At 54.9% G+C, this 21733-nt stretch overlaps 8 protein-coding genes across 8 annotated transcripts; 4 read left to right on the forward strand and 4 right to left on the reverse strand.

Moving 5' to 3' along the window:
• Positions 1-370: 370 nt before the first annotated feature.
• PG985_005956 (DNase I-like protein) lies at positions 371-2194 on the reverse strand (the record flags this gene model as incomplete). Its single annotated transcript, XM_066825725.1, has 2 exons — positions 371-1669; positions 1766-2194. 2 exons carry the CDS (start codon positions 2192-2194, stop codon positions 371-373), a joined length of 1728 nt encoding a protein of 575 aa, XP_066685332.1.
• A 946-nt stretch (positions 2195-3140) lies between these two features.
• On the forward strand, positions 3141-4866 carry PG985_005957 (WD repeat-containing protein; the record flags this gene model as incomplete). The annotated part of the gene is made up of 3 exons (XM_066825726.1): positions 3141-3343; positions 3542-4165; positions 4278-4866. 3 exons carry the CDS (start codon positions 3141-3143, stop codon positions 4864-4866), a joined length of 1416 nt encoding a protein of 471 aa, XP_066685333.1.
• A 716-nt stretch (positions 4867-5582) lies between these two features.
• PG985_005958 (E3 ubiquitin-protein ligase ubr1) lies at positions 5583-12159 on the reverse strand (the record flags this gene model as incomplete). The annotated part of the gene is made up of 2 exons (XM_066825727.1): positions 5583-5843; positions 5974-12159. 2 exons carry the CDS (start codon positions 12157-12159, stop codon positions 5583-5585), a joined length of 6447 nt encoding a protein of 2148 aa, XP_066685334.1.
• A 1047-nt stretch (positions 12160-13206) lies between these two features.
• On the reverse strand, positions 13207-13625 carry PG985_005959 (ubiquinol-cytochrome C reductase; the record flags this gene model as incomplete). The annotated part of the gene is made up of 4 exons (XM_066825728.1): positions 13207-13369; positions 13423-13488; positions 13546-13562; positions 13623-13625. The coding sequence occupies 4 exons, from the start codon at positions 13623-13625 to the stop codon at positions 13207-13209; spliced, it is 249 nt and encodes an 82-aa protein (XP_066685335.1).
• Positions 13626-14186: 561 nt separating this feature from the next.
• PG985_005960 (Partner of Y14 and mago) lies at positions 14187-14792 on the forward strand (the record flags this gene model as incomplete). The annotated part of the gene is made up of 1 exon (XM_066825729.1): positions 14187-14792. The coding sequence occupies one exon, from the start codon at positions 14187-14189 to the stop codon at positions 14790-14792; it is 606 nt and encodes a 201-aa protein (XP_066685336.1).
• A 934-nt stretch (positions 14793-15726) lies between these two features.
• On the forward strand, positions 15727-18054 carry PG985_005961 (uncharacterized protein; the record flags this gene model as incomplete). Its single annotated transcript, XM_066825730.1, has 7 exons — positions 15727-16209; positions 16270-16467; positions 16626-16850; positions 16907-17001; positions 17061-17288; positions 17335-17823; positions 18048-18054. The coding sequence occupies 7 exons, from the start codon at positions 15727-15729 to the stop codon at positions 18052-18054; spliced, it is 1725 nt and encodes a 574-aa protein (XP_066685337.1).
• Positions 18055-18630: 576 nt separating this feature from the next.
• PG985_005962 (uncharacterized protein) lies at positions 18631-19572 on the forward strand (the record flags this gene model as incomplete). Its single annotated transcript, XM_066825731.1, has 4 exons — positions 18631-18994; positions 19066-19154; positions 19212-19394; positions 19471-19572. The coding sequence occupies 4 exons, from the start codon at positions 18631-18633 to the stop codon at positions 19570-19572; spliced, it is 738 nt and encodes a 245-aa protein (XP_066685338.1).
• A 258-nt stretch (positions 19573-19830) lies between these two features.
• On the reverse strand, positions 19831-21313 carry PG985_005963 (inosine-uridine preferring nucleoside hydrolase; the record flags this gene model as incomplete). Its single annotated transcript, XM_066825732.1, has 3 exons — positions 19831-20179; positions 20238-20980; positions 21266-21313. The coding sequence occupies 3 exons, from the start codon at positions 21311-21313 to the stop codon at positions 19831-19833; spliced, it is 1140 nt and encodes a 379-aa protein (XP_066685339.1).
• Positions 21314-21733: the final 420 nt, after the last annotated feature.

Below are 21733 nucleotides of genomic sequence, written 5' to 3' on the forward strand. Positions count from 1 at the left end.
GTGTTGTTGGTGCTGAGGGCGTTGAGGGATACGAATCCTTCTACTAAGCATCAGCCATTACCAACATTGGGTGGGTGCGTTGCTTTTGCTCGAGAATGGGAATTTGAGCACGAATGAAGGATGGACTTCATTGCCACTGTACAGTAGAAGCAAGTTCTGGGAGGAGGTAAACAGACTTAACGCCGTAATTATTACCTAGTCATTATTCATTAATTGAAGCCCCTATCCAGCCACCTATACCATATATTGGACTGCGTTTTCTCGCGCGACATGGTGTGGTATGTGCCTACAAACATGTATATCGTTTGCCGAAGAGTGTTGGGGCCATGTGGAGGTTTGAAAGGGAGAGAGTATGTTGGCCCTAGACCTCTCACACCCCCGACCAGCTCTTTTCTTCACGACCCTCCTTCTTCATGAAGCCGGCTCCTCCAGCACCCGACGCGTGGGCCTTGGCGTTGGTGATCTCCCATTCGAACTCCTTGAGGGCGCGCATCTCGGAGCCGACGAAGAGCAGGGCGATAAGCCCGTCGATGGTGCCGGCGACGAGGCCGAGGCTGCTCAGCAGCATCAGGATGAAGGCGACGTAGTTGTGGGGGCTGAACCAGACGCCGACGTAGCAGGCGAGGGCCACGCCCACCCAGGCGAAGAAGTGGTGGCCGCGCCAGCGGCGCTGGGACCGCTCGCGCGCCGCGTAGGTGTGGATGACGGCCAGAATCTCGTCGTAGGTCGAGGGCGGCAGCTGCGTGACGGGCTGGGCGGCATCGCGGAGCTGCGCCTCGTACGAGGTGACGAGCAGGTGGTCGCGCAGGGTCGTCGTGGACTTCTGCTGGGCGTGGCGGAGCGGGAGGTGCGAGTCGGATGCCGTCGGGGTCTGCAGGTAGATGCCGGCCGTGAGGAAGGCCTCGGGGATCTCAGTGGCGCGGGTTTCGGCCACGGAGGTCGCGTCGCCGCTGTCGACGGGTTTCAGGTGGTGGTCGCTGTTGGACTTGTCGGCGAGGCTGCTGTCGTTGTTGTTGGTGGAGGAGGACTTGGCCAGGGCGGCAGTGTTTTCCCGGGACAGGGGGTCGGAGCCGGGCGAGGGCTGGGAGGAGTAGTGCAGGACCAGCGTCGCCTCGACGGAGAAATGGTCGCTCAGGCTGCAGCCGAGGTCCGGGTGGCGCTGCAGCATGCCGACGCGGGCGTCCTTGACGACCCAGCCCCAGCCGGGGTTCTCGCCCTCGGCCGCGCCCGACGAGGCGAAGATGTAGTCGAGCCGCTGGCCCTTGGGGTCGGACGTGTCGGGGGCGACGACGACGTCGGCCGGGCGCTTCTGCTGCTTCTTGGGCCAGCGCCAGCTGTTGTAGGCGTTGTTGCTGGTGGCGCCGTTCTCGCGGACGTTGAACTCGGCCGTGGGGATGGGCTTGCGCCGGGCCCGCTCGGCGTCGTGTTCGGCGGACCCGAGCGACGAGTCTGGGTGCAGCACCCGCCACACGTCCCGTACGGGCGCGTGCGCCGTCAGGATGCGGTGCTGCAGCGAGAGCGGCACGTCGTTGAAATCCCCCAGGGCGACGACGAGGTGGCCCCGCGCGGCGGCCCCGCGGACGAGCTTGGCGAGCTCCCAGGCCTGGGAGAGGCGGTGCGCCGAGTAGGTGTCTACGCCTTTCTGGTGGTTTTCGTAGGCAGGATGGGTCTAGAAAGGAGACGGGTCAGCCTTTTCTTCTTCTTCTTCTTCTTCTTCCTCTTTTTCAATGCCGTTGTACGGAGTAAGTTGACTTGGATGGCTCACGTGAGTATTGAACACCTCGACCACCTCCTTGGGTCCTTTCCCATACCGGATCCGCGCACAGGCAACACCCTTGCCGACGAACCAGTCTCCGCGGAAGAAGGCGGTCGGTCGGCCGTTCAAGGGGTACCGAACCATGGAGCTCTCTTGTATGGGCCAGCGCGACAGGATAGCGAGGCCGCCGCCGAACGCGCCGCTATGGTAAAACTTCCCATAGGGCAGGATGAAGCGGGTGGCGCGGCGGATGGCCTGGTAGTCCTCCTGCGTCCAGCATTCCTGGAGGCCCACGATGTGCGGCGCCGGGTCCGAGGCGGCGAGGGCCTGGCCGATGGCGGCGAGGCGCGAGACGCGATCTTTCGACAGGTAGAGCAGTCCCCAGCAGTTTAGGGTGATGATGTTGAGCTCTGCAAGTTCAGAGGGGAGGGAGTCCATGACGGTGGGCGTGCGAGAAGTAGACCTCCGATGTGCGAGCGGGACGGTCCGGGGATACCGGGTTGGTGGTTGGAAGGGGGTTATTTTCTTCAATATTATCACGTGTAACACATGCAAGAAGGAAACAAGTCCAGACGGGACGGGTGGAAAAGGTATTTGAGACTACTTGAATGTATAGAAAGCCGTTGAACGACTTTGACAGCTCAGGGGACCAAGTCCAAAAATCCAGATCCAGGGATTGGGCCTTAAGATAGACAAACCGGCTGTTCATCTGGTCTACAATAAGGTTAGTTCCCAGGAGCATGGCTGCACGTCCGGAGATGAGGTTGTGACGGGACAGGGGGCCTCGTGGTGTCGACGTCAGGCATTGGCAGCAAGGATGCTGGATGCTGGATGCCTGCATGTTACGCATACCGAACGACCCTCTATTTTCCAAATGAACTCAGCGACCCCCACTAGGCTAAAGGTTAAGCGAAGCCACGCCGGAACTGTCGCTGAACAGCCTAGGAGCCTAGACAGCGCCCAAACGTGGGTCATTTCAGCCTTGTCCCCCCCCCCCAATTCTTATGTACAGCAGGCCCCCCAGTACCCAGACCCCCCAGCACGCACACGTACAGAAGTAGGTACGGTAACGGTGCTGGTCTCTACCAAATTGGAAGTTAATTGATTGATTCCATTAGCACATGCAGTGGGACAAGGCTGTGATCTTTGAGCTTCTGCTTCACCCAACATTTGCATTTCGACACAACAGAAGGGCGATTTGCTCGACCAAACCCAGCCAGAAAACCAAAATTGGGTTGACAACTGCTCCTAGTACCTCATTCTCCAAAACAATTCGAGGAACCAGCCGGGTTTGCCAATCCATTCCGGTCGCGATAGTCCTGGACCCTCTATCAACGCGAATATACACACAACAAGGGAGAGACGACCCAATCGAGTTGCGCACATGGCAGAGCCGGACACATCAGTGGCAGATGTGCCAGTAGCTGCCCCTCCTTCCAAGCGGCGCAAAGTCCACCAGGAAGATAGTGCAGAGTCCACCCCGCGATACGATACCCCCGACGTCAAGGATGGGCAGGACGACGACAAGGACTCGGACGACAAGGCCGCATTGCGCGTTTCGATACGGGAGCGACGGCCAGAGAGCCCGTCCGCCAGCAGGAGCCCCAGCCCGAAGCGTCGCGACGACAATTACTCTTCGAGCGACCACGACACATCGCGTAGTCGGTCCAGGTCCAGATCGAGGTCCAGATCGCGCTCTACTTCCCGGTCGCGCTCCGACTCTAGGTCGAGGTCCAGGTCGGAGTCCAGGCTGCGATCCAGATCACGGTCGAGGACGAGGACAAGGTCGCCCACCGTCTCGCGCTCCATCACTCGCTCACCCGTTTCCGGCGACCCAACGCCCTTTCGCACACCCGCCGCCGATGCCGACGTCGATGTAGCGTCCGAACCACCCCAGCCGCGGCAGCCCACGAAACCCAACTTCAAGCCCCGCCTCGTTCTTGGTGGCCACCGCAAACCTATATCCCAAGTGCGCATATCACCCGACGGGAGGTGGATCGCCTCGGCATCAGCAGACGGCACCATCAAGATATGGGAGGCCTCCACGGGAAGGCACATAGAGACACTAGTGGGACACATGGCCGGCGTGTCGGCGGTGGCGTGGTCGCCAGACTCCAAAACCCTGGCCTCGGGCTCCGACGACAAGGCCATTCGCTTCTGGGACAGAGTCACGGGGCAACCTGCAAGGTCGAGACCTTTGCTTGGACACCACAACTACGTCTACTGTCTAGCTTTCTCGCCCAAGGGCAACATCTTAGCAAGCGGAAGCTACGACGAGGCGGTGTTCCTGTGGGACGTGCGCGCTGGACGGTTGATGAGGAGTTTGCCGGCGCACAGCGACCCAGTCAGCGGCATCGATTTCAGTAGGGACGGGACCTTGGTGGTCAGTTGCAGCACGGATGGTTTGACGTAAGTTCTTGGCCCCTTTTCTCCCTTCATCCCCGGGCCCTTCACGAAAGAGGCGGAAGAAGAAGAAGAAGAAGAAGAATCTAGCTAACAACTGCCGCGCCCCTAAACATAGGCGGATATGGGACACGTCCACCGGCCAATGCCTTCGCACCATGGTTCACGAGGATAACCCGCCTGTGACATCGGTCTGCTTTGCCCCCAACGGTCGCTACCTCCTTGCTTTTAGCATGGACTCGTGCATACGCCTCTGGGACTACGTGAGCGGCCAAGTCAAGAAGACGTACCAGGGCCATACCAATGCCGGTTTCAGCATCGGCGGTACCTTTAGCGTGGTAGACGGGAAGGCCTACGTCACCACGGCCTCGGAGGACGGAGATATCGTACTCTGGGACATCAAAACCAAGCAAATCGTCCAGCGTATTGAGAAGGCGCACGACGGTGTCTGCTTCTGGGTCGATGTGCACGGCGATACCATGGTCAGCTGTGGGCAGGACGGCAAGATCAAGGTGTTTCGGCACCGCGGCCCCCTCGAGGAGAGCAGCAGCACGCCTGCCGTGGCTGCGAGCGACGACGTCCCCAACGGCACTGGGGTCGCGAGCGGCCTGGATGGGACCGATACCATGGACGTGGACCAAGAGGATCAGAGCCGGAGCATCTCACCCCTGAAGACGGATGCCGAGATAAAGAACGAAGAATCTTAAGACTTCACAAAAACAAGCCGGTTATATTGGCAGTCAGAGGCCGCCCATACCTCCATAAGTAGGACGTATCCACTGATCATGATAGTCTTTTGGGTAACTAATTAGGGGCATGAGGCCATCAATAGAATAACGGCTCACTAGCTCGAATCCTCCCCCTTGATCTCGATAATATCAAATCAAAGTTAGAAGCAAGCTGGTATTATCACCGATTAGAAGAGTGACGGTCGGTCTATTGAACCCAAGAGGAAGTTATCGGGAAAAACCCTCATTCCTCTGTAAATTGCGAGAAAGTGTAACATGATCTGTGTACCTAAACCCAAGACAAATTCAGTCGTGCGTACACTTACTTCCATTCCGGGACGCCATCCGACTCCAGGCATTAATGAATATATGCCACTGAGAACGAATGGAATCGGAGACATGCATCCCAAAGCATGACTTCTATGAAGTTCTATACGCAAGAAAAGGATATCAACGTCATCGCTTGCATTCCTCACGACGCCGCCGTATATATAAGCTATCTGGGTCAGCCCAGATCACGATCCCGTGCTCTCGACCGACATCGTCACCATGCTTCATTTCCGACAAAGCTCAAACAAGTCTTTCTCGTGCCCTAGAAGTTGCTGTTTACGACCTCTTGTTGGAATGCGTTGGATATGAACGCATAATCATTACTGCCCCGAGAAGGGAAATGAGAACAACGAAGGGGATCCTAGTTAAATCGTCTCCCAGCCGCCATTGTTAATATCCGCTTCGAGCTTACGACTAATAAAACTCGGTACGCCGTGGCCGAGCCACATGGCGCGGATCATGGAGTCGTAGCGGCGCTGGTTGAGGAAAAGCTGGCGGCCGTGGCGGAGGCCGACGTCCACCTCGCCGTACTTGTCTATGTAGGGTGCGTTGCTGAAACTACCGCTCTTGCGATGAAGGTAGAAGATGGCGCACTTGCGGATATTGATGAATATTCCCATGTTTCGCTGACACCTGTTTACGAACGGGGGTTAGCAGAGGAGCTTTTGGCCTGGCGACTCTAGTTGCACACGACTTCAGTGCTGGAGGGGGAGAGACAGGCTACTACTTACTTGAATAGCATGTGTTGCTGGGCACCCCTATCTTCTTAGATGGCTTGTCGCCCGGACCAGGTTCCTTGTAGTCCATTATGCAACACATGGTCTGCCCACAGAAGATGTCACCGCACATGAGGCAAACAATCGGGTCGGCAAGGTCTCTGCCCGTCTTGGGGCAACGGCGGCGAGCGCACTCTTCGATCAAGGTATCGAAGTTCTTGGGGAGTCCAATCAGCTCAAAGATGCCCGGATGACTGACCTGGGCCGAGGGTGGCAGGCGATGCGGGGCCTCGAGGCTGTTGTCGATCGGGTTGAGCGGTCGGAATGCAGTCTGGTGTTTGATCCAGCCTTGAGCAAGCCTTTCCATCTGCTTGGGCCAGCCGTAGTTGGCACCGAGAGGTGTCAGGGCTGTGCACATCTCGTCAAAGGATGGGAGACGCATCGCAGCTGTCAAACGCGAGAGCTCATCCAGCTCAGGGGCCGTGGGAACGTAGCTGTTGAGGTCCACCCCAAAGTTGACGTGGAGGAGGATGGCCGTCTTTCGTAGGAAGACGAGAGCATATCGCTGGACGAAGGCGTAGTAGTTGGACAAGTTGTCGAAAGTCGGCTGCTCAAAACCAGCATTGGGCAAATCGTCAGACAGCTCAGGGTCCTCGCAATTGCTGTTGATGCCAGCCAGGGTAACGGTGTGGCAAAAGTTGGCAAAGTTGTTCAGAGCTGTGTCTTCAGTTGATCGATTGCCCATGTGTTCGAGCCACTTGCCAATCGGGATATTGCGTGAGATGTTGTACACCACCTTGACAATCTCGGCGAAGTAGCACAGACGGATAAGGTCCGTGATGGCAATGTTGTGAGCAGCTGCGACACCAAAGACGCACTCACACATGAATATAAAGGGATCCTGGCTCAGCAAGGGCGGATAGTCCTTGGCGGGCTGCAGACTGTTCGACGAGTCCCTGCCAAAGTACTCGGATATGAAGAGCTGGCAGTGTTGCCTCTCGCTATCCTTTCGGAAGTCGGCCTCCATTTGGTTATCTCCCCCTTTACGAAGGCCACCGATGGAGATGTAGGATGAAGTCGTTTCCGACAGGATGCGTAGTTGTATCAATACTTGTTCGGGAATCTTCTCGATCAACGTCATTCCGTACTGGGCCTCGAGACCACGCTGCTGGATCTCGGTAGCAGAGATTGAATAGCCCACAGTGCGGGCCATCGCCCCCCCACCTACAAGCTCGTCATCCTTGTCTTCGCCATTCGGGCCTGTATATAGTTTGTTGTTTCGTAGAGTGTCTCGCAGGCGTCGGTAAGCAGACATAAGCTCCTTGTCGCCATTTTGAGCATCCGAGGGGCTTCCTGAACGTACGCTGGACTCTGGAGTCGCCGCAGAAGAAAATGCGTCGCTGAACGGGGTACTAACCGAGACAGATGGTGGGCGGCTTACATTCCATGAGTCCATGACCAACTGGGATGACCCCTCGACCAAGCTATCCGGCATGGCGGAACGAACATAGTCTGCGAAGGCATGCTGCAACGAGCCTCGAAGCCGCGGACCCATGTGAGAGATGATGCCCATGTGATAGTCAAGGAACGATGCAAACCCGTCCTGAGATTGCAACACGCCGGGATAAGACTCCTCCTTGCCATCCCAAGAAATCGGTAGGAACGCATTGCCCAGGGCTTTGCAAAGAGGACACACGAACTCCAAGCGCTCAAGAGATTCTGGATGGTGTCGTGCAATCTGGTGCACATGGCGACGTGCTGTCGCTTCAGTATACATTTCGAAGCAACTGAAGTGCATGATATGGCCGCAGGAAACAGCCACTGGACCAGGCCGAGAAAGGTTGGCGGGTACCCCTTTCCCGAGCCCCTGTTTCTCGGTAACAAACGTTTCTCCAGCGGCGTTGATCTTCTCAATGGTAACACGGTTCTCGTGGGCCAGACCGAATGGGCGTATCTCCTCCGCTGAGCGATCAAGATTCTCCGGGGTTTGGGCGGCCTCTCTCACGAAATCGGCATCTTGGAAATCGGTCTGTCGCAGAATGTGACTTTCCATAAACAGACCGAACGTGCCGTAGAGTCGACCATCATCTGTATCTTCCTGGCACAGAATACAGGTGCCACGGGGATACTTCCAAAAGTTCTTCCGCTCTTCGACCGTCTGCTCGTCACCCATATCGTCTAGGTCTTCATCGCCCCAGTCGATGTCTCCCTGCAGTTCGAGAAAGCTCTTTTGCTGTTGCTGGAACTGCGCCATAACCTTGGCTTGCCGATCCAACGCCGCCTTCTTCTTCTTCTCGCGCTCTTCTTCGGCGAAATGAGCACTGGCAGGTGATGCTGTATCGATCCTGTCAATGGGTATACCCAGACGGGTATAGGCGGTGTCGAAGTGAACAGGCAGCTTCTGCCTCATTCTCTTGAGTATGAGATTTATCTTGGGATGGCAGGCCTTGAGCTCTTCCTTGGCCGACAGCAGCTCGAGGAGAGAGACGATGGTCTTAGCCGCCGGGGCTTCAGGCATGAAGTTGCTTCGCCCCTGGCTTGTGAGAGCTCTGTAGACGAAAGAGTTCTCTGTGGATGCATTGTACTCGGCTGTCTTGTCTTCCGAAATGGCGATCAACACGAGGTGTAAGACCACCTGGACGAAGGTCTCTACTCGGGTGTAAGGAACTTTAGGCGTGAACTTTGGTGCGACAAGCGGATACAATAGTGAGTAGTACACGATTTGTGCAAACATGCCGGTGCCGGTGAAACTTGCCAGTTTGATGAACGCGCCGGACTCGATAGGTTGTAGATGCGGCTCATACACAACGTCTTCGACAGGCTTGTTGGTCTTCTTGGATATCCAGTTTCGATACGCAGCCTCGGACTCTTCTCGCTGGTTCTTGTTGTAATGGGCGATGTAGGGGTCGATGTTCTCGATGTATTGGGGCTTCAACTCAAATGTGCCATTATCTGACACTCCTTCCGGCGCCTTGAAGGTTGCCACTTCATCCAAGACCTGCTGGAAGTCCTCCTGCTCATGGAACTTGTCTGGGAGCTTTGTGCAGACCTCGTTGAAGGACAAGGGTTTGAAGCAGAGGACATGGGAGATGTCGCGGCGCATGGCCATTAGATGCATCTCACGTTCGTCTTGGGTGATGAGCGAGGTCCTGTCACTGAGTAGGACGATCAGGAGATGGATCATGTCCTCGATTACATCCAAGTGTTGCGTTTCGTCTTGCGCAGAAGAGCATTGTTCAAAGAACCCCTTGGCCCAGTTGTCCATGCCAAACCGATCGACAATGGATGCTAGAACCCTGCTTGGGTCGCAGATAACCAGTGCCGTTTGGAGGAGGAAGATGTCGCGGTGGTGGGTAACGTTGCGATGGAGGATATTACGATAGGTGATGGCTTGATGCCGTAGGCTTATGCCGTTGCGCACCCACATGCCCGCCTTGATCTGTGCAAGCCAAACGCATACTCGCAAGGGGTAATCGAAGGCGGCCATCAGATAGTCTTCGGGTCCGTACTCGCGCCTTGGTAAGGTCTTGCGGCCCATCGTCTTGGGCTTCATCTTGAGCTCCTGAGAGGTAAAGCTAAGCACCGAGGCAAGCTCTTGAGCAGACATGTTCTTGCCACACTCAATGAGCCACGATAGAGTGTAGTGAAGCGCGTGGTGAAAACTGATGGGCTGCTCTTCCACCACGAATTTGACAACGTCATATTTCGTAGACTCCCCTGCAAACTCGAAATCCGTAAGAGTCTTGAATCTGATCTCATCCTTGACCTCGGCTTGAGTGAAGCGAGCACGTTCTGCGCCAATTGAATTGACGACGACACTTTTAGCCGTGAGTCGTATAGCCCGCGGAATGCATTGCATGTCGTGATCAGGTATTTTACGGAAAGAATCTGCAAGCATTCTGCACAACTGGTTCATTTCTCGCGTCATTAGAGAGGCCCCAATCCAGCTGTCGGTTTCGTACTCGACGTGTTCACCAATCGCTCTAACATTCGGACAAATGCCCTGATGAAGTTTGACCAGGTCAAGGAACTGGAGTAGGTACCGCTCTTCTGTCCTCATTCGCTCTTGCACGTGTGGCGAACTGAATAAGTACCTCATGTCCACATAGAAATGATACATACGTCGGTTTGTGACCGACCCTGTGTCGAACCCAAGGACGGCACTCGATGATACATCCCACGGATGACCAACCTGCCTAGTGGTCAGGAAAGTATATAGAATGGCCATCAGAGTGGTGAGGAAATTGCCTCTTTCCACAACCTCGGCAGTGATGGATGGGGCAGTCAACATCTGTAGAGAGATGTTGATGATAGAGTGGTCTGGCTCGCGATCCCCAATAAGATAAAGCTGTGCCAAAGTCGTGTATAGAGCAGCAAACCGAAGTCCAAGGATGCGCTTGAACTCGGGGATAGTAACGACCGTCGATATGTAGAGAGCTCGCAAGTCGTTCCGGACCTTTTTCCACAGCCGCAAGTCGAACAAAATCAGCCAGTCCAGGCGAACCCTTTCAAAAACATCTTCATATGGCCGGCTTTCAACGTTTTCCAAGTATGCGGCTGGCGTCTCAACCCAATACCGTCCAGGCCTAGGTGGATCTACCTTGTCCGCCTTGGCGTGTCCAGGAGTCTTGGGCACCTCGAGATTTACCTTCGCGTACACCGTTGGTGCTATCAAGGGCTCGGCGGTATCTGAATCAGAAGGTGTTAAATCCCGATCTCTGGCGTTGCGCCTTGGCACCGGCGGCGGGGGCGGAGGCGGGGGGTATCCAGCAATTGTGGCTTCTTCTTCTTCAAGAGCTTCCCCTATAGGGCCTTGCCGCCAATCAGACATGTTGACATCTCCTGCGGCTCCTGCGCCAGCGTCTATCATCATGACGTCTCCGTCATCCTCATCGTCGCTGATATCATTATCTTCTTCGGCACTCGGCGGGGTCTGGCCATCGTCGTCGTCGTCGTCAGAATCATCAAGAAGGGCTGCCAGATTTCTCGGCATGGCCGTAATACCAACAGGCAAGGTGCCGGTCGCATCGGCGAAAGCCATCATTCTGGCACGGGTCACAAACAACCGCGCGGTTTCTCGCTGGTAGTGTTGGTACTCAATCTTCTCCTCGTCCTCGATGCCGATGTTGGTGAGACTTGCATGGTTGGCAGGGCTCCCTTTCCGCCACGGCATTAAAAGCTCCTCGCAAACAATCTGACGGAGGATACTCCCATCTCCCCCAACGGAGCAGCCGGCGATATCATTCAACCAGCTCACCATCGAACCACACATCTGTTCTCGGAAGGTATCCCTCGACGACCGGATTGTGACGGTAACTTTAATCTGCTCCAATATCCTAGCAACATCTAGAAGGTGCGAAATGTCAGGGTGGTATATGAGGATACTACGTCCCATGTTGTCTGTTTCGTGGGCTCTTTGATACCCATCGGCGGACGACATGCGGCAGGCCCTGGCCACCTGTTCCTGTACTTCCACAACAGTATGTTTTTCATCATTCCAGAGGATGACGGAGTATTCTCCCGGGGAATCGATATCGCCGCCGCAGTACGTGGAATTCAGTCGCGACATCTTCTCGTCCTGCTCGATCGAGGTCTTGGTCTTGGGCTGCCTGAGCTGCTCCGGCGCACATGAAACGACATCGCATATAAAGTCTATAGCTCTGGCGACCGTCATGCGAATGTTGTTCAGCAGAGGCTCGGGCAGGCCTGCTGCCTCTTTGCCCTTCCCTTTGGCCTGGCCTTCGCGTTCGGTGTGAATGGTACAATATAGCGGTCGCTTCCAGGCCTCGGGGTCACCACAATCACAGCAGCCGCTATTACCGGGGGATATGCTGATGCGAACCATGTGGCCCCTGTGATCTGTGGAATCAAAACACTTGCTGCAGAGGCAGCATGTTTCGTCGGCGCCGCAGGTCTTGCAGGAATAGGTGGCCTCGCCGGCGCGGAAGATGTGGCCGCATGCCTTGCCCCTGGCAGCTTCTGTATATTCGGCGCCTTCTATTGCGCCCTGGGCTTCGCTAAGCTTCAGACTGCCACTGCTGGGCAGCTTGCCGTCGGGAAACAGCAGGCGCATGTACTCGGGCTTGCCTCCAGCCATAGACCAGAAGAGGTTGGAGAGGAGATCGCGGGAGGCGGCATCGGTGTATCGGTAGACATGCCGCTTTGGCAGCTCTATCAGATGCTGACAGAGCTGCAGCTCTTGTGTAGACATATTAGCCGTGTCCATGGCTAGGGAGGGGACCTGGTAGGTCGCATGTGACGTCGGCAGCTGTGGATCTCGGGCTCAAGGTCAACAAATTCTTGATCCTTCTGATGGTATGTTTTCAAAGACAGTGCAGCGCACATAGGCTGATTGGCAACAATTAATTGCACGTTGTTGGCATCAAAGAAGGAGAAATGATGGGTAGGTGACGTGACGTCGGTATACGTGCTACTGAGTGTGGTGTTTAGCTTTCTGGTGGTTAGTGCTGGCACATTTGGGGGGGGTTCAGCTTGGATCAGGCCGTTCCAAAGCTTCAGTGTTGGTGGGGGTTTGCTGGGTTCCAATGCTGACGGGGGACGTTGAGCTATGGATATATGTACCCTCTTACATAAGGTGCTTCTTATCCATTGATGCATTTGTCATGCACTGCAAGCGACTCGATCAATTTTCCCGGATGATAAGTATATAATTATGAGGCCGTAATGTTTCATCGCAAACCTCGGTTTCATTTCTAATCAACAATGAACGACGGTCCTTGGCTACGTACCTCAGGCGGATATGACCCGGCACCGCCTTATCGATACCATAGATCAGCTACAGATGCCTCAAATTCAAACATGCACAAAGAGAAGGACCCGACAGCCAACATTCACAGCAGCGTCGGTCTCTTCTAGGTTGCCAGGAACGCGGAAGAAAACGAGGTTATTATTGGCCATGGAGCCGGTGATGTTCGCCATATCATGTGTCGCCATTTCCAGGTACTTGATGTCACCCACCACTTAATCACTATTATCTATTTGAGGATCGAGGTCGTAATTATACCTTACGGCAAATGACCAATCGGACTTCGTATAAGAGCTCAACGGAGTCTTAAACAGGCCCGGTAGAATTGGATATTATATCACAAATCGGGCTCGAAGCATGGTGTCCTCCCACACCCATCGTGTAGTAATTCAATGTTTGCGCAGAGGCGTGTCTTTGGTCGTTCTATAGGGTACAATTGTACAGATGGGGGCTGGATTGCGTCCTCCCGTGGTTGCTTCCCAGCTATCTTCGAACTCTTGCCTGCGTCTATTCGTCCTCAGCTTCCTGGACGTACTTGTGTCGGATGTCCTTCCATTGGCGCTGCGAACTGTCAGCCGGGTCTATTCTGAAATTGGATTGGGGGGCGGGTATGTCACTTACGCCTCGGTTCATGCTGTCCCAGACCTTGTCCGTGCCTTGGTTGTAGATCCTATTGTACCGTTAATTCCTGTTGCGACTCTTGCCGGCGCGCAAAATACGTACAGCTCGAAGCCGAAACCGGCAGCGAACACGGTTCCCAGCATCTGCCAGTTGCGGGCGAAGAGGGCGCTGCGAGTATACTGTTAGATTACGCCATCGTCGTGTTCGGGGAGTCGTTGGACGAACTTGTAGATGGGCTTGACCTGTTTGCGCGATTAGTCTTCTCTCGTCATGTAAGCGGATCTGGGCGCATGGGGCCGTACCATTTTGACTGATTTGCGTAGAATCGCACTCTGTTTCTGGAGAAGGGGTGGTCGTGTGGTCGGTAGGGTGTCAATGGCGACTCAATTGACTTGACTTGGTAGAGAGTGGAATCGTGGTTGAAGATGAGGCTCCGAGGACTCCTTCAATGGAATTTGGTCATGGGGATTGCTGACGTTTGATTGGTCAGAGCTTGCCGGCTCCACCCAGCCAGGCTTAAGCGGCTGGGCTTTTGGTAGCACGACAAATGCCCTCCAGCCCTTTCCGGACCGTACAGCTTGGGCAGTGAAATAAGGTGGGCTGCTTCAGTGCGTCTGTCTACCATTCACTTTGACGACCCCTCCAAGCCCTCAAGAGGGTCGACACGGCCTGGTTCCCTGGGAAGTACATAAAGAGCGATTCCTACGTGTATGGCGCATCTTTCAGTACCTAATTTGTGAAGAACTTTATTTGCTCTCTTCCTTTTATTTCTCCGATAACGATTTGCCAAATTATTTCACCCAATCTCGTTGGGGCAGCTCCGAAAAGCACCGTGGGAGCTTTACGTTGCCCTCGCCAACTTCACGATGCCTTCAGAACCTGCCAAACCTTCCACTTCGGGCATTGTTACCGACGAAGTCAGTGGCGTGCGCCAAATCCCCGAATCAGTCCGTGCGGACGGAAGCACTCGAAAAGCGATCAAAATCAAACCTGGGTACCGTCCTCCGGAGGATGTCGAACTCTACAAGAACCGCACCGCCGAGTCTTTTCGCAATCGCGGAAAGGGCGGCATTCCTGGCACAGAGGGACTAAAGGATCAAAAAGTCGAGCTGCCCTCGGCGGCAAGCAACAAGAATGCCAAGCGAAGGGAGGCGCGAAAAAAGGCCAAGACAACTGACGAACCCAACGACGCCGACAAAGCGAAGGATGCTGCCGAGAGCAAGCCAGAGGACGTCGATCCCGAGGTCGAGAAGGAGAAGAAAGCTCGTAACCTGAAGAAGAAACTGAAGCAGGCCAAGGACCTTCAGAACAAGAAGGAGGGAGGCGAGTCTCTTCTGCCCGAGCAAATTGCCAAGGTCATCAAGATCAACGAGCTTATACGCGAGCTCGAAGCGCTTGGCTTCGATGCCGATGGCGAGGCGAAGACCAAGGGCCAGGACGAAGGCGAGAAGCCGCAAGAGGAACAGGGATGAATCGCCTGTCCCCTGGTTACCACTTGACGTGTGAGGGCTACACGACGCAAGCTCTAGCCTGGATATCAGGCCTATGAGCTTGTAGTTTTGCCAGGACGCTAACGCCATCCTCAAATACCTGATATGCCACCATCTGATTGCGGCTCAAAAAGTCTGATCCAGACTTGTGGTCGTATAATTGAAGAACAGATTTCGCACGCGCATTCGACATACTGTTCTTGGCAAATCGAGACAATCGGCGGCATATCTCAATTCGCGAAGTGGTCACCACAGCCTATGCGTCAAGGGTGAGGCCGTTTTGAATGGTGGTGATAGCTGGATGGGTCCCGAATCGATGAAAGGGTGCATTGCCAACGAATGCTATGACAAATCGGATCAGCAGTGGGCTGTTCGTCATTCTGCAGGTCCAGCGGCACGACCCCTAGACCCCCTGGCTTGATATATATTTCATGCCCCGATAAAATCCGGCTTTTTGGAAAACGAGGTTCGAGACGGAAGAACTTGCTGGCAACTTTGGGTAGTGCGTAAAAAGAGTGTGCAGATATCTTCCTCGGTATTGGATGTTAATGAACCATATTCGGAATCATTTGATGGTAATCATGTAGCTGTAGCTAAATGCATAGACTGTACACAGCATCAAAGTTTGGTGACGTCCCAACATCAGGAATCGCGTTTCATCGCTGTCCCCTGGAAACACCCTTGCTTTTTGTTCATGTCAGGGCGCTTCTTGGTAGGCAGCACCAGCTGGTTGGGCAAAGTTTGGCAGGGTCGGCGCTTTGGGTTGGCGTTTATCTGGAGTTGATGCGGGGCGAGGATCAGTCGGACAACATCGCGGATACGCGTCCTGCGAGGCCTTACACGTCACAAATACGTCTTTTTGAGGACATCCCAACCGATTAATCAAAAATTTGTCATAAAAAATTTGTCTTCTACTATGTTCTCTCGGGTGAACGACCCTGCTATGCTCTCTCGGGTGCACGACCCGACTCGGGCCAGGCTGAGGAGAGACATCCGTGATGCAGTCGATGAGATCGGCTCTGTCGACAACTGCAACGTCTTCGCGACGATAGAAAAACCCGAAACTTGTACTTCACCTCCCGGACTGAGGCAGAGGCTTCGTGACGCGCTCGCGTTATGGTTCTCGATAGGTGCTGCCGGTGGGCTGGACACGAATACCGTGGTCTACGATTTCGGAGACTATAAAAGTGGCCAGGCACTTGCTCTAGGCGCGCTCTCGCCTGGTGGGGAGACGACTCAATTCCATTGTCTTCGGAACGTGGCTGAGGAGCTCAACTGTGAGGTTTTCCTCATAAAGCTGAAGAGGAAGGACACTGGCGCCCAAAACTACGGATATGATTACGGTGACATGCCTGAATATGAAGGATCCGAGGACGAGTCCGAGAACGAAAGCCCGCCAGTAAGTAAAACCGCCATGTCTTTAGGTCTAATAGACAAGCTAAGGTGTCATTCTCTACAGGATCATGGGGTGGGCTATAATATCACCGAAAGAACATGGACAGCAGAGGTACTGGTCGACTGGCGAAATGGTTTTAAATTTGACGACTATCCTCTCACGGGGGACGTCGTAGTCCAGGACGAGTTTGATATGGAGGAATACGATGACGATGTTGATGAAGAGATGGAGGACGTTTGGGAGGGGGGACCGCATGATCCTGTGAGCCAACCTTCCTAGCCATGGAATTACACCTTGGTCCATTCTGACATCAAGTGCTTCAGCAACGAGGCTTTAGTAGGTGGTTCACATCCACGGTGAGTAGCGCACATCGACCTCGGTTCCGGTTTATTGTCCAACTATGCTGACGGTTTCCCTAGGCCGCACTCATCGTATCGAAGGCCGCATTGCTTGAGTTCTTGTCCGAGCTGTCTTTCCATGACAACAGTAGCTCGTCCTGCTCGCAGCTGGTCAGTTATATGGCTGCCAAATGCCATGATCCGGAGCATGGCCAACGCCATCTCTATGACCTGTTTCGGCTCTGCTCGGAACTATCAAGCGGTCCTAATCAGCTACAGTCACTCGATGAAGCAACCATCATCGAGGTGCTCCAGTTATGTATCCGCCATAAACGCGCGCAGCTGTTCGATTTGATAAGCAGCAACATATCCATCACATTGTCGCCAGCTGGGTTTTTCCCTGGGCAGGCGAAAATCTTCGAAACGTGGAGATTCCGATAGGGGCGCTAATACCTGCGTAAGCCTGTCCGTCGTCTCAGCGATTACTGCTGCACTCGGTACTAACGATGATTGCAGCATCCGCCGTTCTCTCCCAAATACACATCGGTGTGGTGATTGGTACGCCTATATCGTTAGCCTCCGACCCTTGGACGACGGTGCTCCCCAAGAGCTGCGAGAATTCGCCCAGGCTGCTTTGAGTGAGGCGGCGCTTTTCTGCTCGCGCGGCGAGGTTTTTGAAGCAGACGGCGAGCTGCTTGTATCAATAGCCTACCGATACAAAGACTTTGCATGGTTATTGGACGAGTATGTTGACACCCACCAGCGCGTGTACAACAACTGACAATATTAGGATTGCCCCCATCGTACAGCAAAGAGCTGCAGATTTCGCCTTTGCTGCGGTTTTCTGCTGGGCACTCTACGATGCAGCGACACGGGGAGAGTTGCCGATGGACGAGTCCTTAGAGCTGTTACGGAGCTTGGTAGTCAACATACACGAGTCTTTTGATATCCTCCAGCTGGTCAGCGTTCCGGTTTACTGTGAAAGGGAAACACAGGCAGTCTACAATGGTACGCCTCTACCACCGCCACCTGTCTCATACGAGACTCTCATCAATACCATCAGACTCATGATCGCCATCAAGCCTGAGGACGATGTGCGAAAGTTTCTCGCCAAGATCACGGAACAGGTTAAACTCGTGGACTGGAGAGACTTCACCGAACTCTTTCTCCCATTCGTCAACGGCTTACTGGGGTTGGCTGAGTTGCATTCAGCGGATCTGAGAGACTCCCCCTACGCCAGCCTCGCTCGCGAAATCGTCATGGAATACTGGCAGCAGCAGTATGTCGGATTGGCGTCGCAGCCGCAGACACAAGCAGTCCATCATCTGAGTATAATGCTACTAAATTGTGGATGCCCCTTTTGCCTAGGAATACACGGGTTTTTCGTTCAGACCCCGAACCAACCACAAGCGCCCTTTATGACTGTCATATCCGACCGTGCAGGGCTAATGCACCTCAGCACAGTGATCAAGAAGTGTGCCGGCTTCTGCGACTATTCCATAGAGCATAATGGGTTACACTGCAAATGGTGGCTTATTAAGAGGGGCTTTCTGTCTCGGGAAGAGCAAAGCAGCCGCATACAATCCGGGCGAGCAGTCTTGGGCAAGATCAATCAGTTACAGTTATCGTTGATACTTGGTGAGCAGCGATATGAGCGCCTTATGGGGGTGCGAGCACCCTCGCTGGTTCCTTCGGTGGAAGTATTAACGCATGAGGCTCCGAGCCCATGCAATTTTCTCAGTCACGGACTCCCTTGACACCGAAACATTATAGTGCTCTAGGATCTCGACTATATAGGACATTCATGAATAAACCATGTTGGATATGCCATTGGGAGCCTGTAAGCCAAGCGCAAGGATCGCCATACCTCGGAAGGGTTCAAGCCTTCTTGGCAAAGCGAGACCGCACTCTCTCCACAAAACATCCGAAATCCCCCACCTCGGCCGGCACATGCCACCCGACGTGGATCTGCCTCCCTCTCTTGATCGCTTCGGCTGCTTCTACGGGATGAGCCACAAACTCGAGATTCTTTCCAACTACCTGTTCATTCTCTTCACTCTCTGCTGGGTTACTTGGTATCGGCAATATGGGTTCAACTTCCAAGACTCCTGGCTTGTTGTATGCTAGCAGCAAAATATCACGACCTGACATCCTCGACGTGAAGACCTTCTTTGAGTGGTATGATGAGGAGCACATACCCGAGTTGATTCAGACCAGCGGGTTCGATTCTGCCTTCCGGTTCATCGACCTCGACCCTGGCTCGAAATGGCCCTACCTGGCCGTCTACCCTACCAAGGACTTCTCCTTTTTCAAGTCAGATGAGTTCAAGGGCATGAAGTCGCTACAAAGTGATAAGTTACCAGGGACCGGTGCTGCTGCAGAAGTCATGGGCTCGGTGTCAAGGTTCGACCAGTTGGTCCAAGTCTACGACCCGACCAAGAAGGGACCCGGTAGGTTTGGCCCAGCAGCGGATTCCCTTGACAAAGAGTGTTAGCCATCAGGCGATGCTAACATCAGGAAGGGCACACCAAGTGCATCATCTCCGCACAGATGAAGTCCCTCTCCGGCCCCGCCGTCGAGGAGGACATTGACGCCTGGTACCGCGCAGAGGTAAGCGAAAACGCAGAGGCCAGTGGAAGTTGCCGCCCGCTCATGAACTGTTCACAGCACCTTCGGCTCATCGCCACATACGAGGGCTATCTCCGAACCACCAGGTACAAACTTGCCTTTTCTGCGCAACTCCCGCCCTCGGCGGAGGATGAGGCCAAGCCGCCTGTCTGGTTGGCGCTTCACGAGTTCGAGACCGAGACGGTGGACCTCGACAAGCTGCGCGAGCTGACGGCAACGGAGGTAAGTGCGAGGCCATGCGTAGTCTTGTTTATAAAGTGCACCAACCTACATATCTTGCTGACCACGATACATATAGTGGACTGACAAGATTCACGAGACGACCAAGGGTATTTACGTCATGTACAAGCTCGCTAAAGCTTTTGGCACCCAAGATCTGTTTCACGGGGTTGAGGTGTGATCCCACGTTGTCCACGTAGTAAGATATAGGCGGCCTAGCCCCGGACCTGCATCAAATGAAGAAGATCCAGCTCATATCATGTGGCTGGGTAGATGATCAATTTCCTGCATTATTACGATGCTACGTGACTGGCTGGCCATACTGCGTATTTGTCTTGATTGTGATTGTGGAAGAGCAGTAGATATCTATGCTAAATCTAGCTTGCGCCATTCTAGTCTTTCCCAAATTGCAACCCGCACTCTAGGTTAGGCGCCTCGCTCACTTGGAGCCGTTCAGAACCTTGGCATTCACCTCATCAGCCCTCTGCACGCACTCCTCGATGACCTTCCAAAACATGGCGATATCCAAGCCCCTCGGTATCCGCACGCCCTCCTTTCCAGGCTCGAGCAGGGTGGCGACCGTCTGGCCGGTCTTGGCCCCCTTGAGCGCGTCTTCCAGGCTGCCCTCGGTCTCCACCTTGACGTGGAACCGCTCCTGTCGTCGCTCGCCCGCCGCGCTCTTCGGGTCGAAGTCGTAAAAGGGAATTTCGTACTCGGTGCCGATCAGAGCGATGGCTACAGCCAGAGGATCATGCAGAGGCGGGCCTTCCACAATTCCAAACGCATCTCTGCTCTAGGGGTTAGTGCTGTCCATTGCATGAAAATTCCCTGGGCAGTAGAACGAACCTGTAGGTGCCGGCAAAGAAGTTCAGGAGCTCCACCAACATGACCCGGAGGTCCGTCTTGCCGCGGCCCTCCTTGACGGGCGCGTCGGGCCCGTACAGCAGCAGCTCGTTGACCTCCTGCGTCGCGAGCACGAGGTGGGTCAGGTCGAGGGGGATCAGGGTGGTCTTGGCGGCAAGGACGGGGTTCTCGAAGAGGGAGGCGGCGGCCTCGGGGTCGATGAGGATGTTGAACTCGGCCCAGGGCGTGTAGTTGCCGATGCGCTCCTTGCCGTCGACGCGGCCGAGCACGGCGGGCGTGAAGCCGCCGCCGAGGGAGCCGCCCATGATGCTGAGACCGCGGATGTGCGCGGCGAGGTCCGGGTGCCGCAGGAAGAGGGCGCCGATGTTGGTGAGTCCGCCCGTGGCCACCAGACACGCGGTCCCGGGCTCTGTCGCCCGCAGCGCCGCCGCCATGGCGTCGACGGCGTCGACGGAGCGGTCCGCGGCCGTCTGGGGGCGCGGCAGCAGCTCCGTGCCGTCGAGCCCGGACTCGCCGTGGATGTCGGTGGGCGCGTGGATGGGGGCGCGCTCGAGGGCGTGGGCCGCGCCCGGGTACACCGTCACCTCATGCTGCTTGCCGATGGCGGCGAGCACCGACAGGGCGTTGTTGGTGGTTTTGTCCAAGCTGGCGTTCCCGTGGACGGTGCTGATGTTCAGCAGCTTCAGGCCGGGATGGTATGCAGCTAGCAGAATGGCGAAGGTGTCCTGTTGGGCGGGTTAGCGAGCTGCCTGCGCCGCCGACTCATGCAACGGCCTGATCTTTTTGGCCACAAAAGAAGGTTTGGGCGGCTCGGCTGTCATGTCCCGTCATCTTGCCTTTGCCGAGGCCATCCCAAGTTTGGCTTCGCTTCAGATGGTATTAGGCGCGCTGGCATCTGCCGCCACAGCTTCTTCCGCCGATTCTACCCATTTCCCTCGGGCTCTCCTATGACCTCAAGAGACAATGCATATGTAGGTTGCTATGAGATACGAAAGGCTGAAGAGACTCACATCATGACCGGGATCACAGTCCAACCAGACCGGTACCGGAGCCGACATGTTCTGGGGTTATCTGCCAAGTACGTTACCCTAATATGAATGCAAATGACGTCCCGGTAGCTTCGCAGATGGACGAGTTTGGGATTTCAATGTTAGAGAGACTGCCGAGAGATGGGAGCGATTGTCTGTCTATTATGGCTGGCAACTTGTCCACATTTCCATCTGTATTACACCTCATAGTAGCAGCTGCGGGACCCAGCAAACCGTCGGAAGCCTTAGTGCGGGCCTGTCCGAGACCCCGATCAGGTTATCAGCACTGCCGATCAAGGAATCCCGGCGACACCGCTCCCTAGACAATATTGGTAACAGCATACAAAACTGGTTTGGAAAATGTATCATGATACATTGTGTGTTTTGTTAGTACTGAGACATTAAGAGGTTATCTACGACACGATAGGCATATTACTATGTACGTATACG

The sequence above is a fragment of the Apiospora marii genome (assembly GCF_038362585.1).
Source record: "Apiospora marii strain CBS 49790 chromosome Unknown utg000004l_segment0_segment0, whole genome shotgun sequence".
Lineage (NCBI taxonomy): Eukaryota > Fungi > Ascomycota > Sordariomycetes > Amphisphaeriales > Apiosporaceae > Apiospora > Apiospora marii.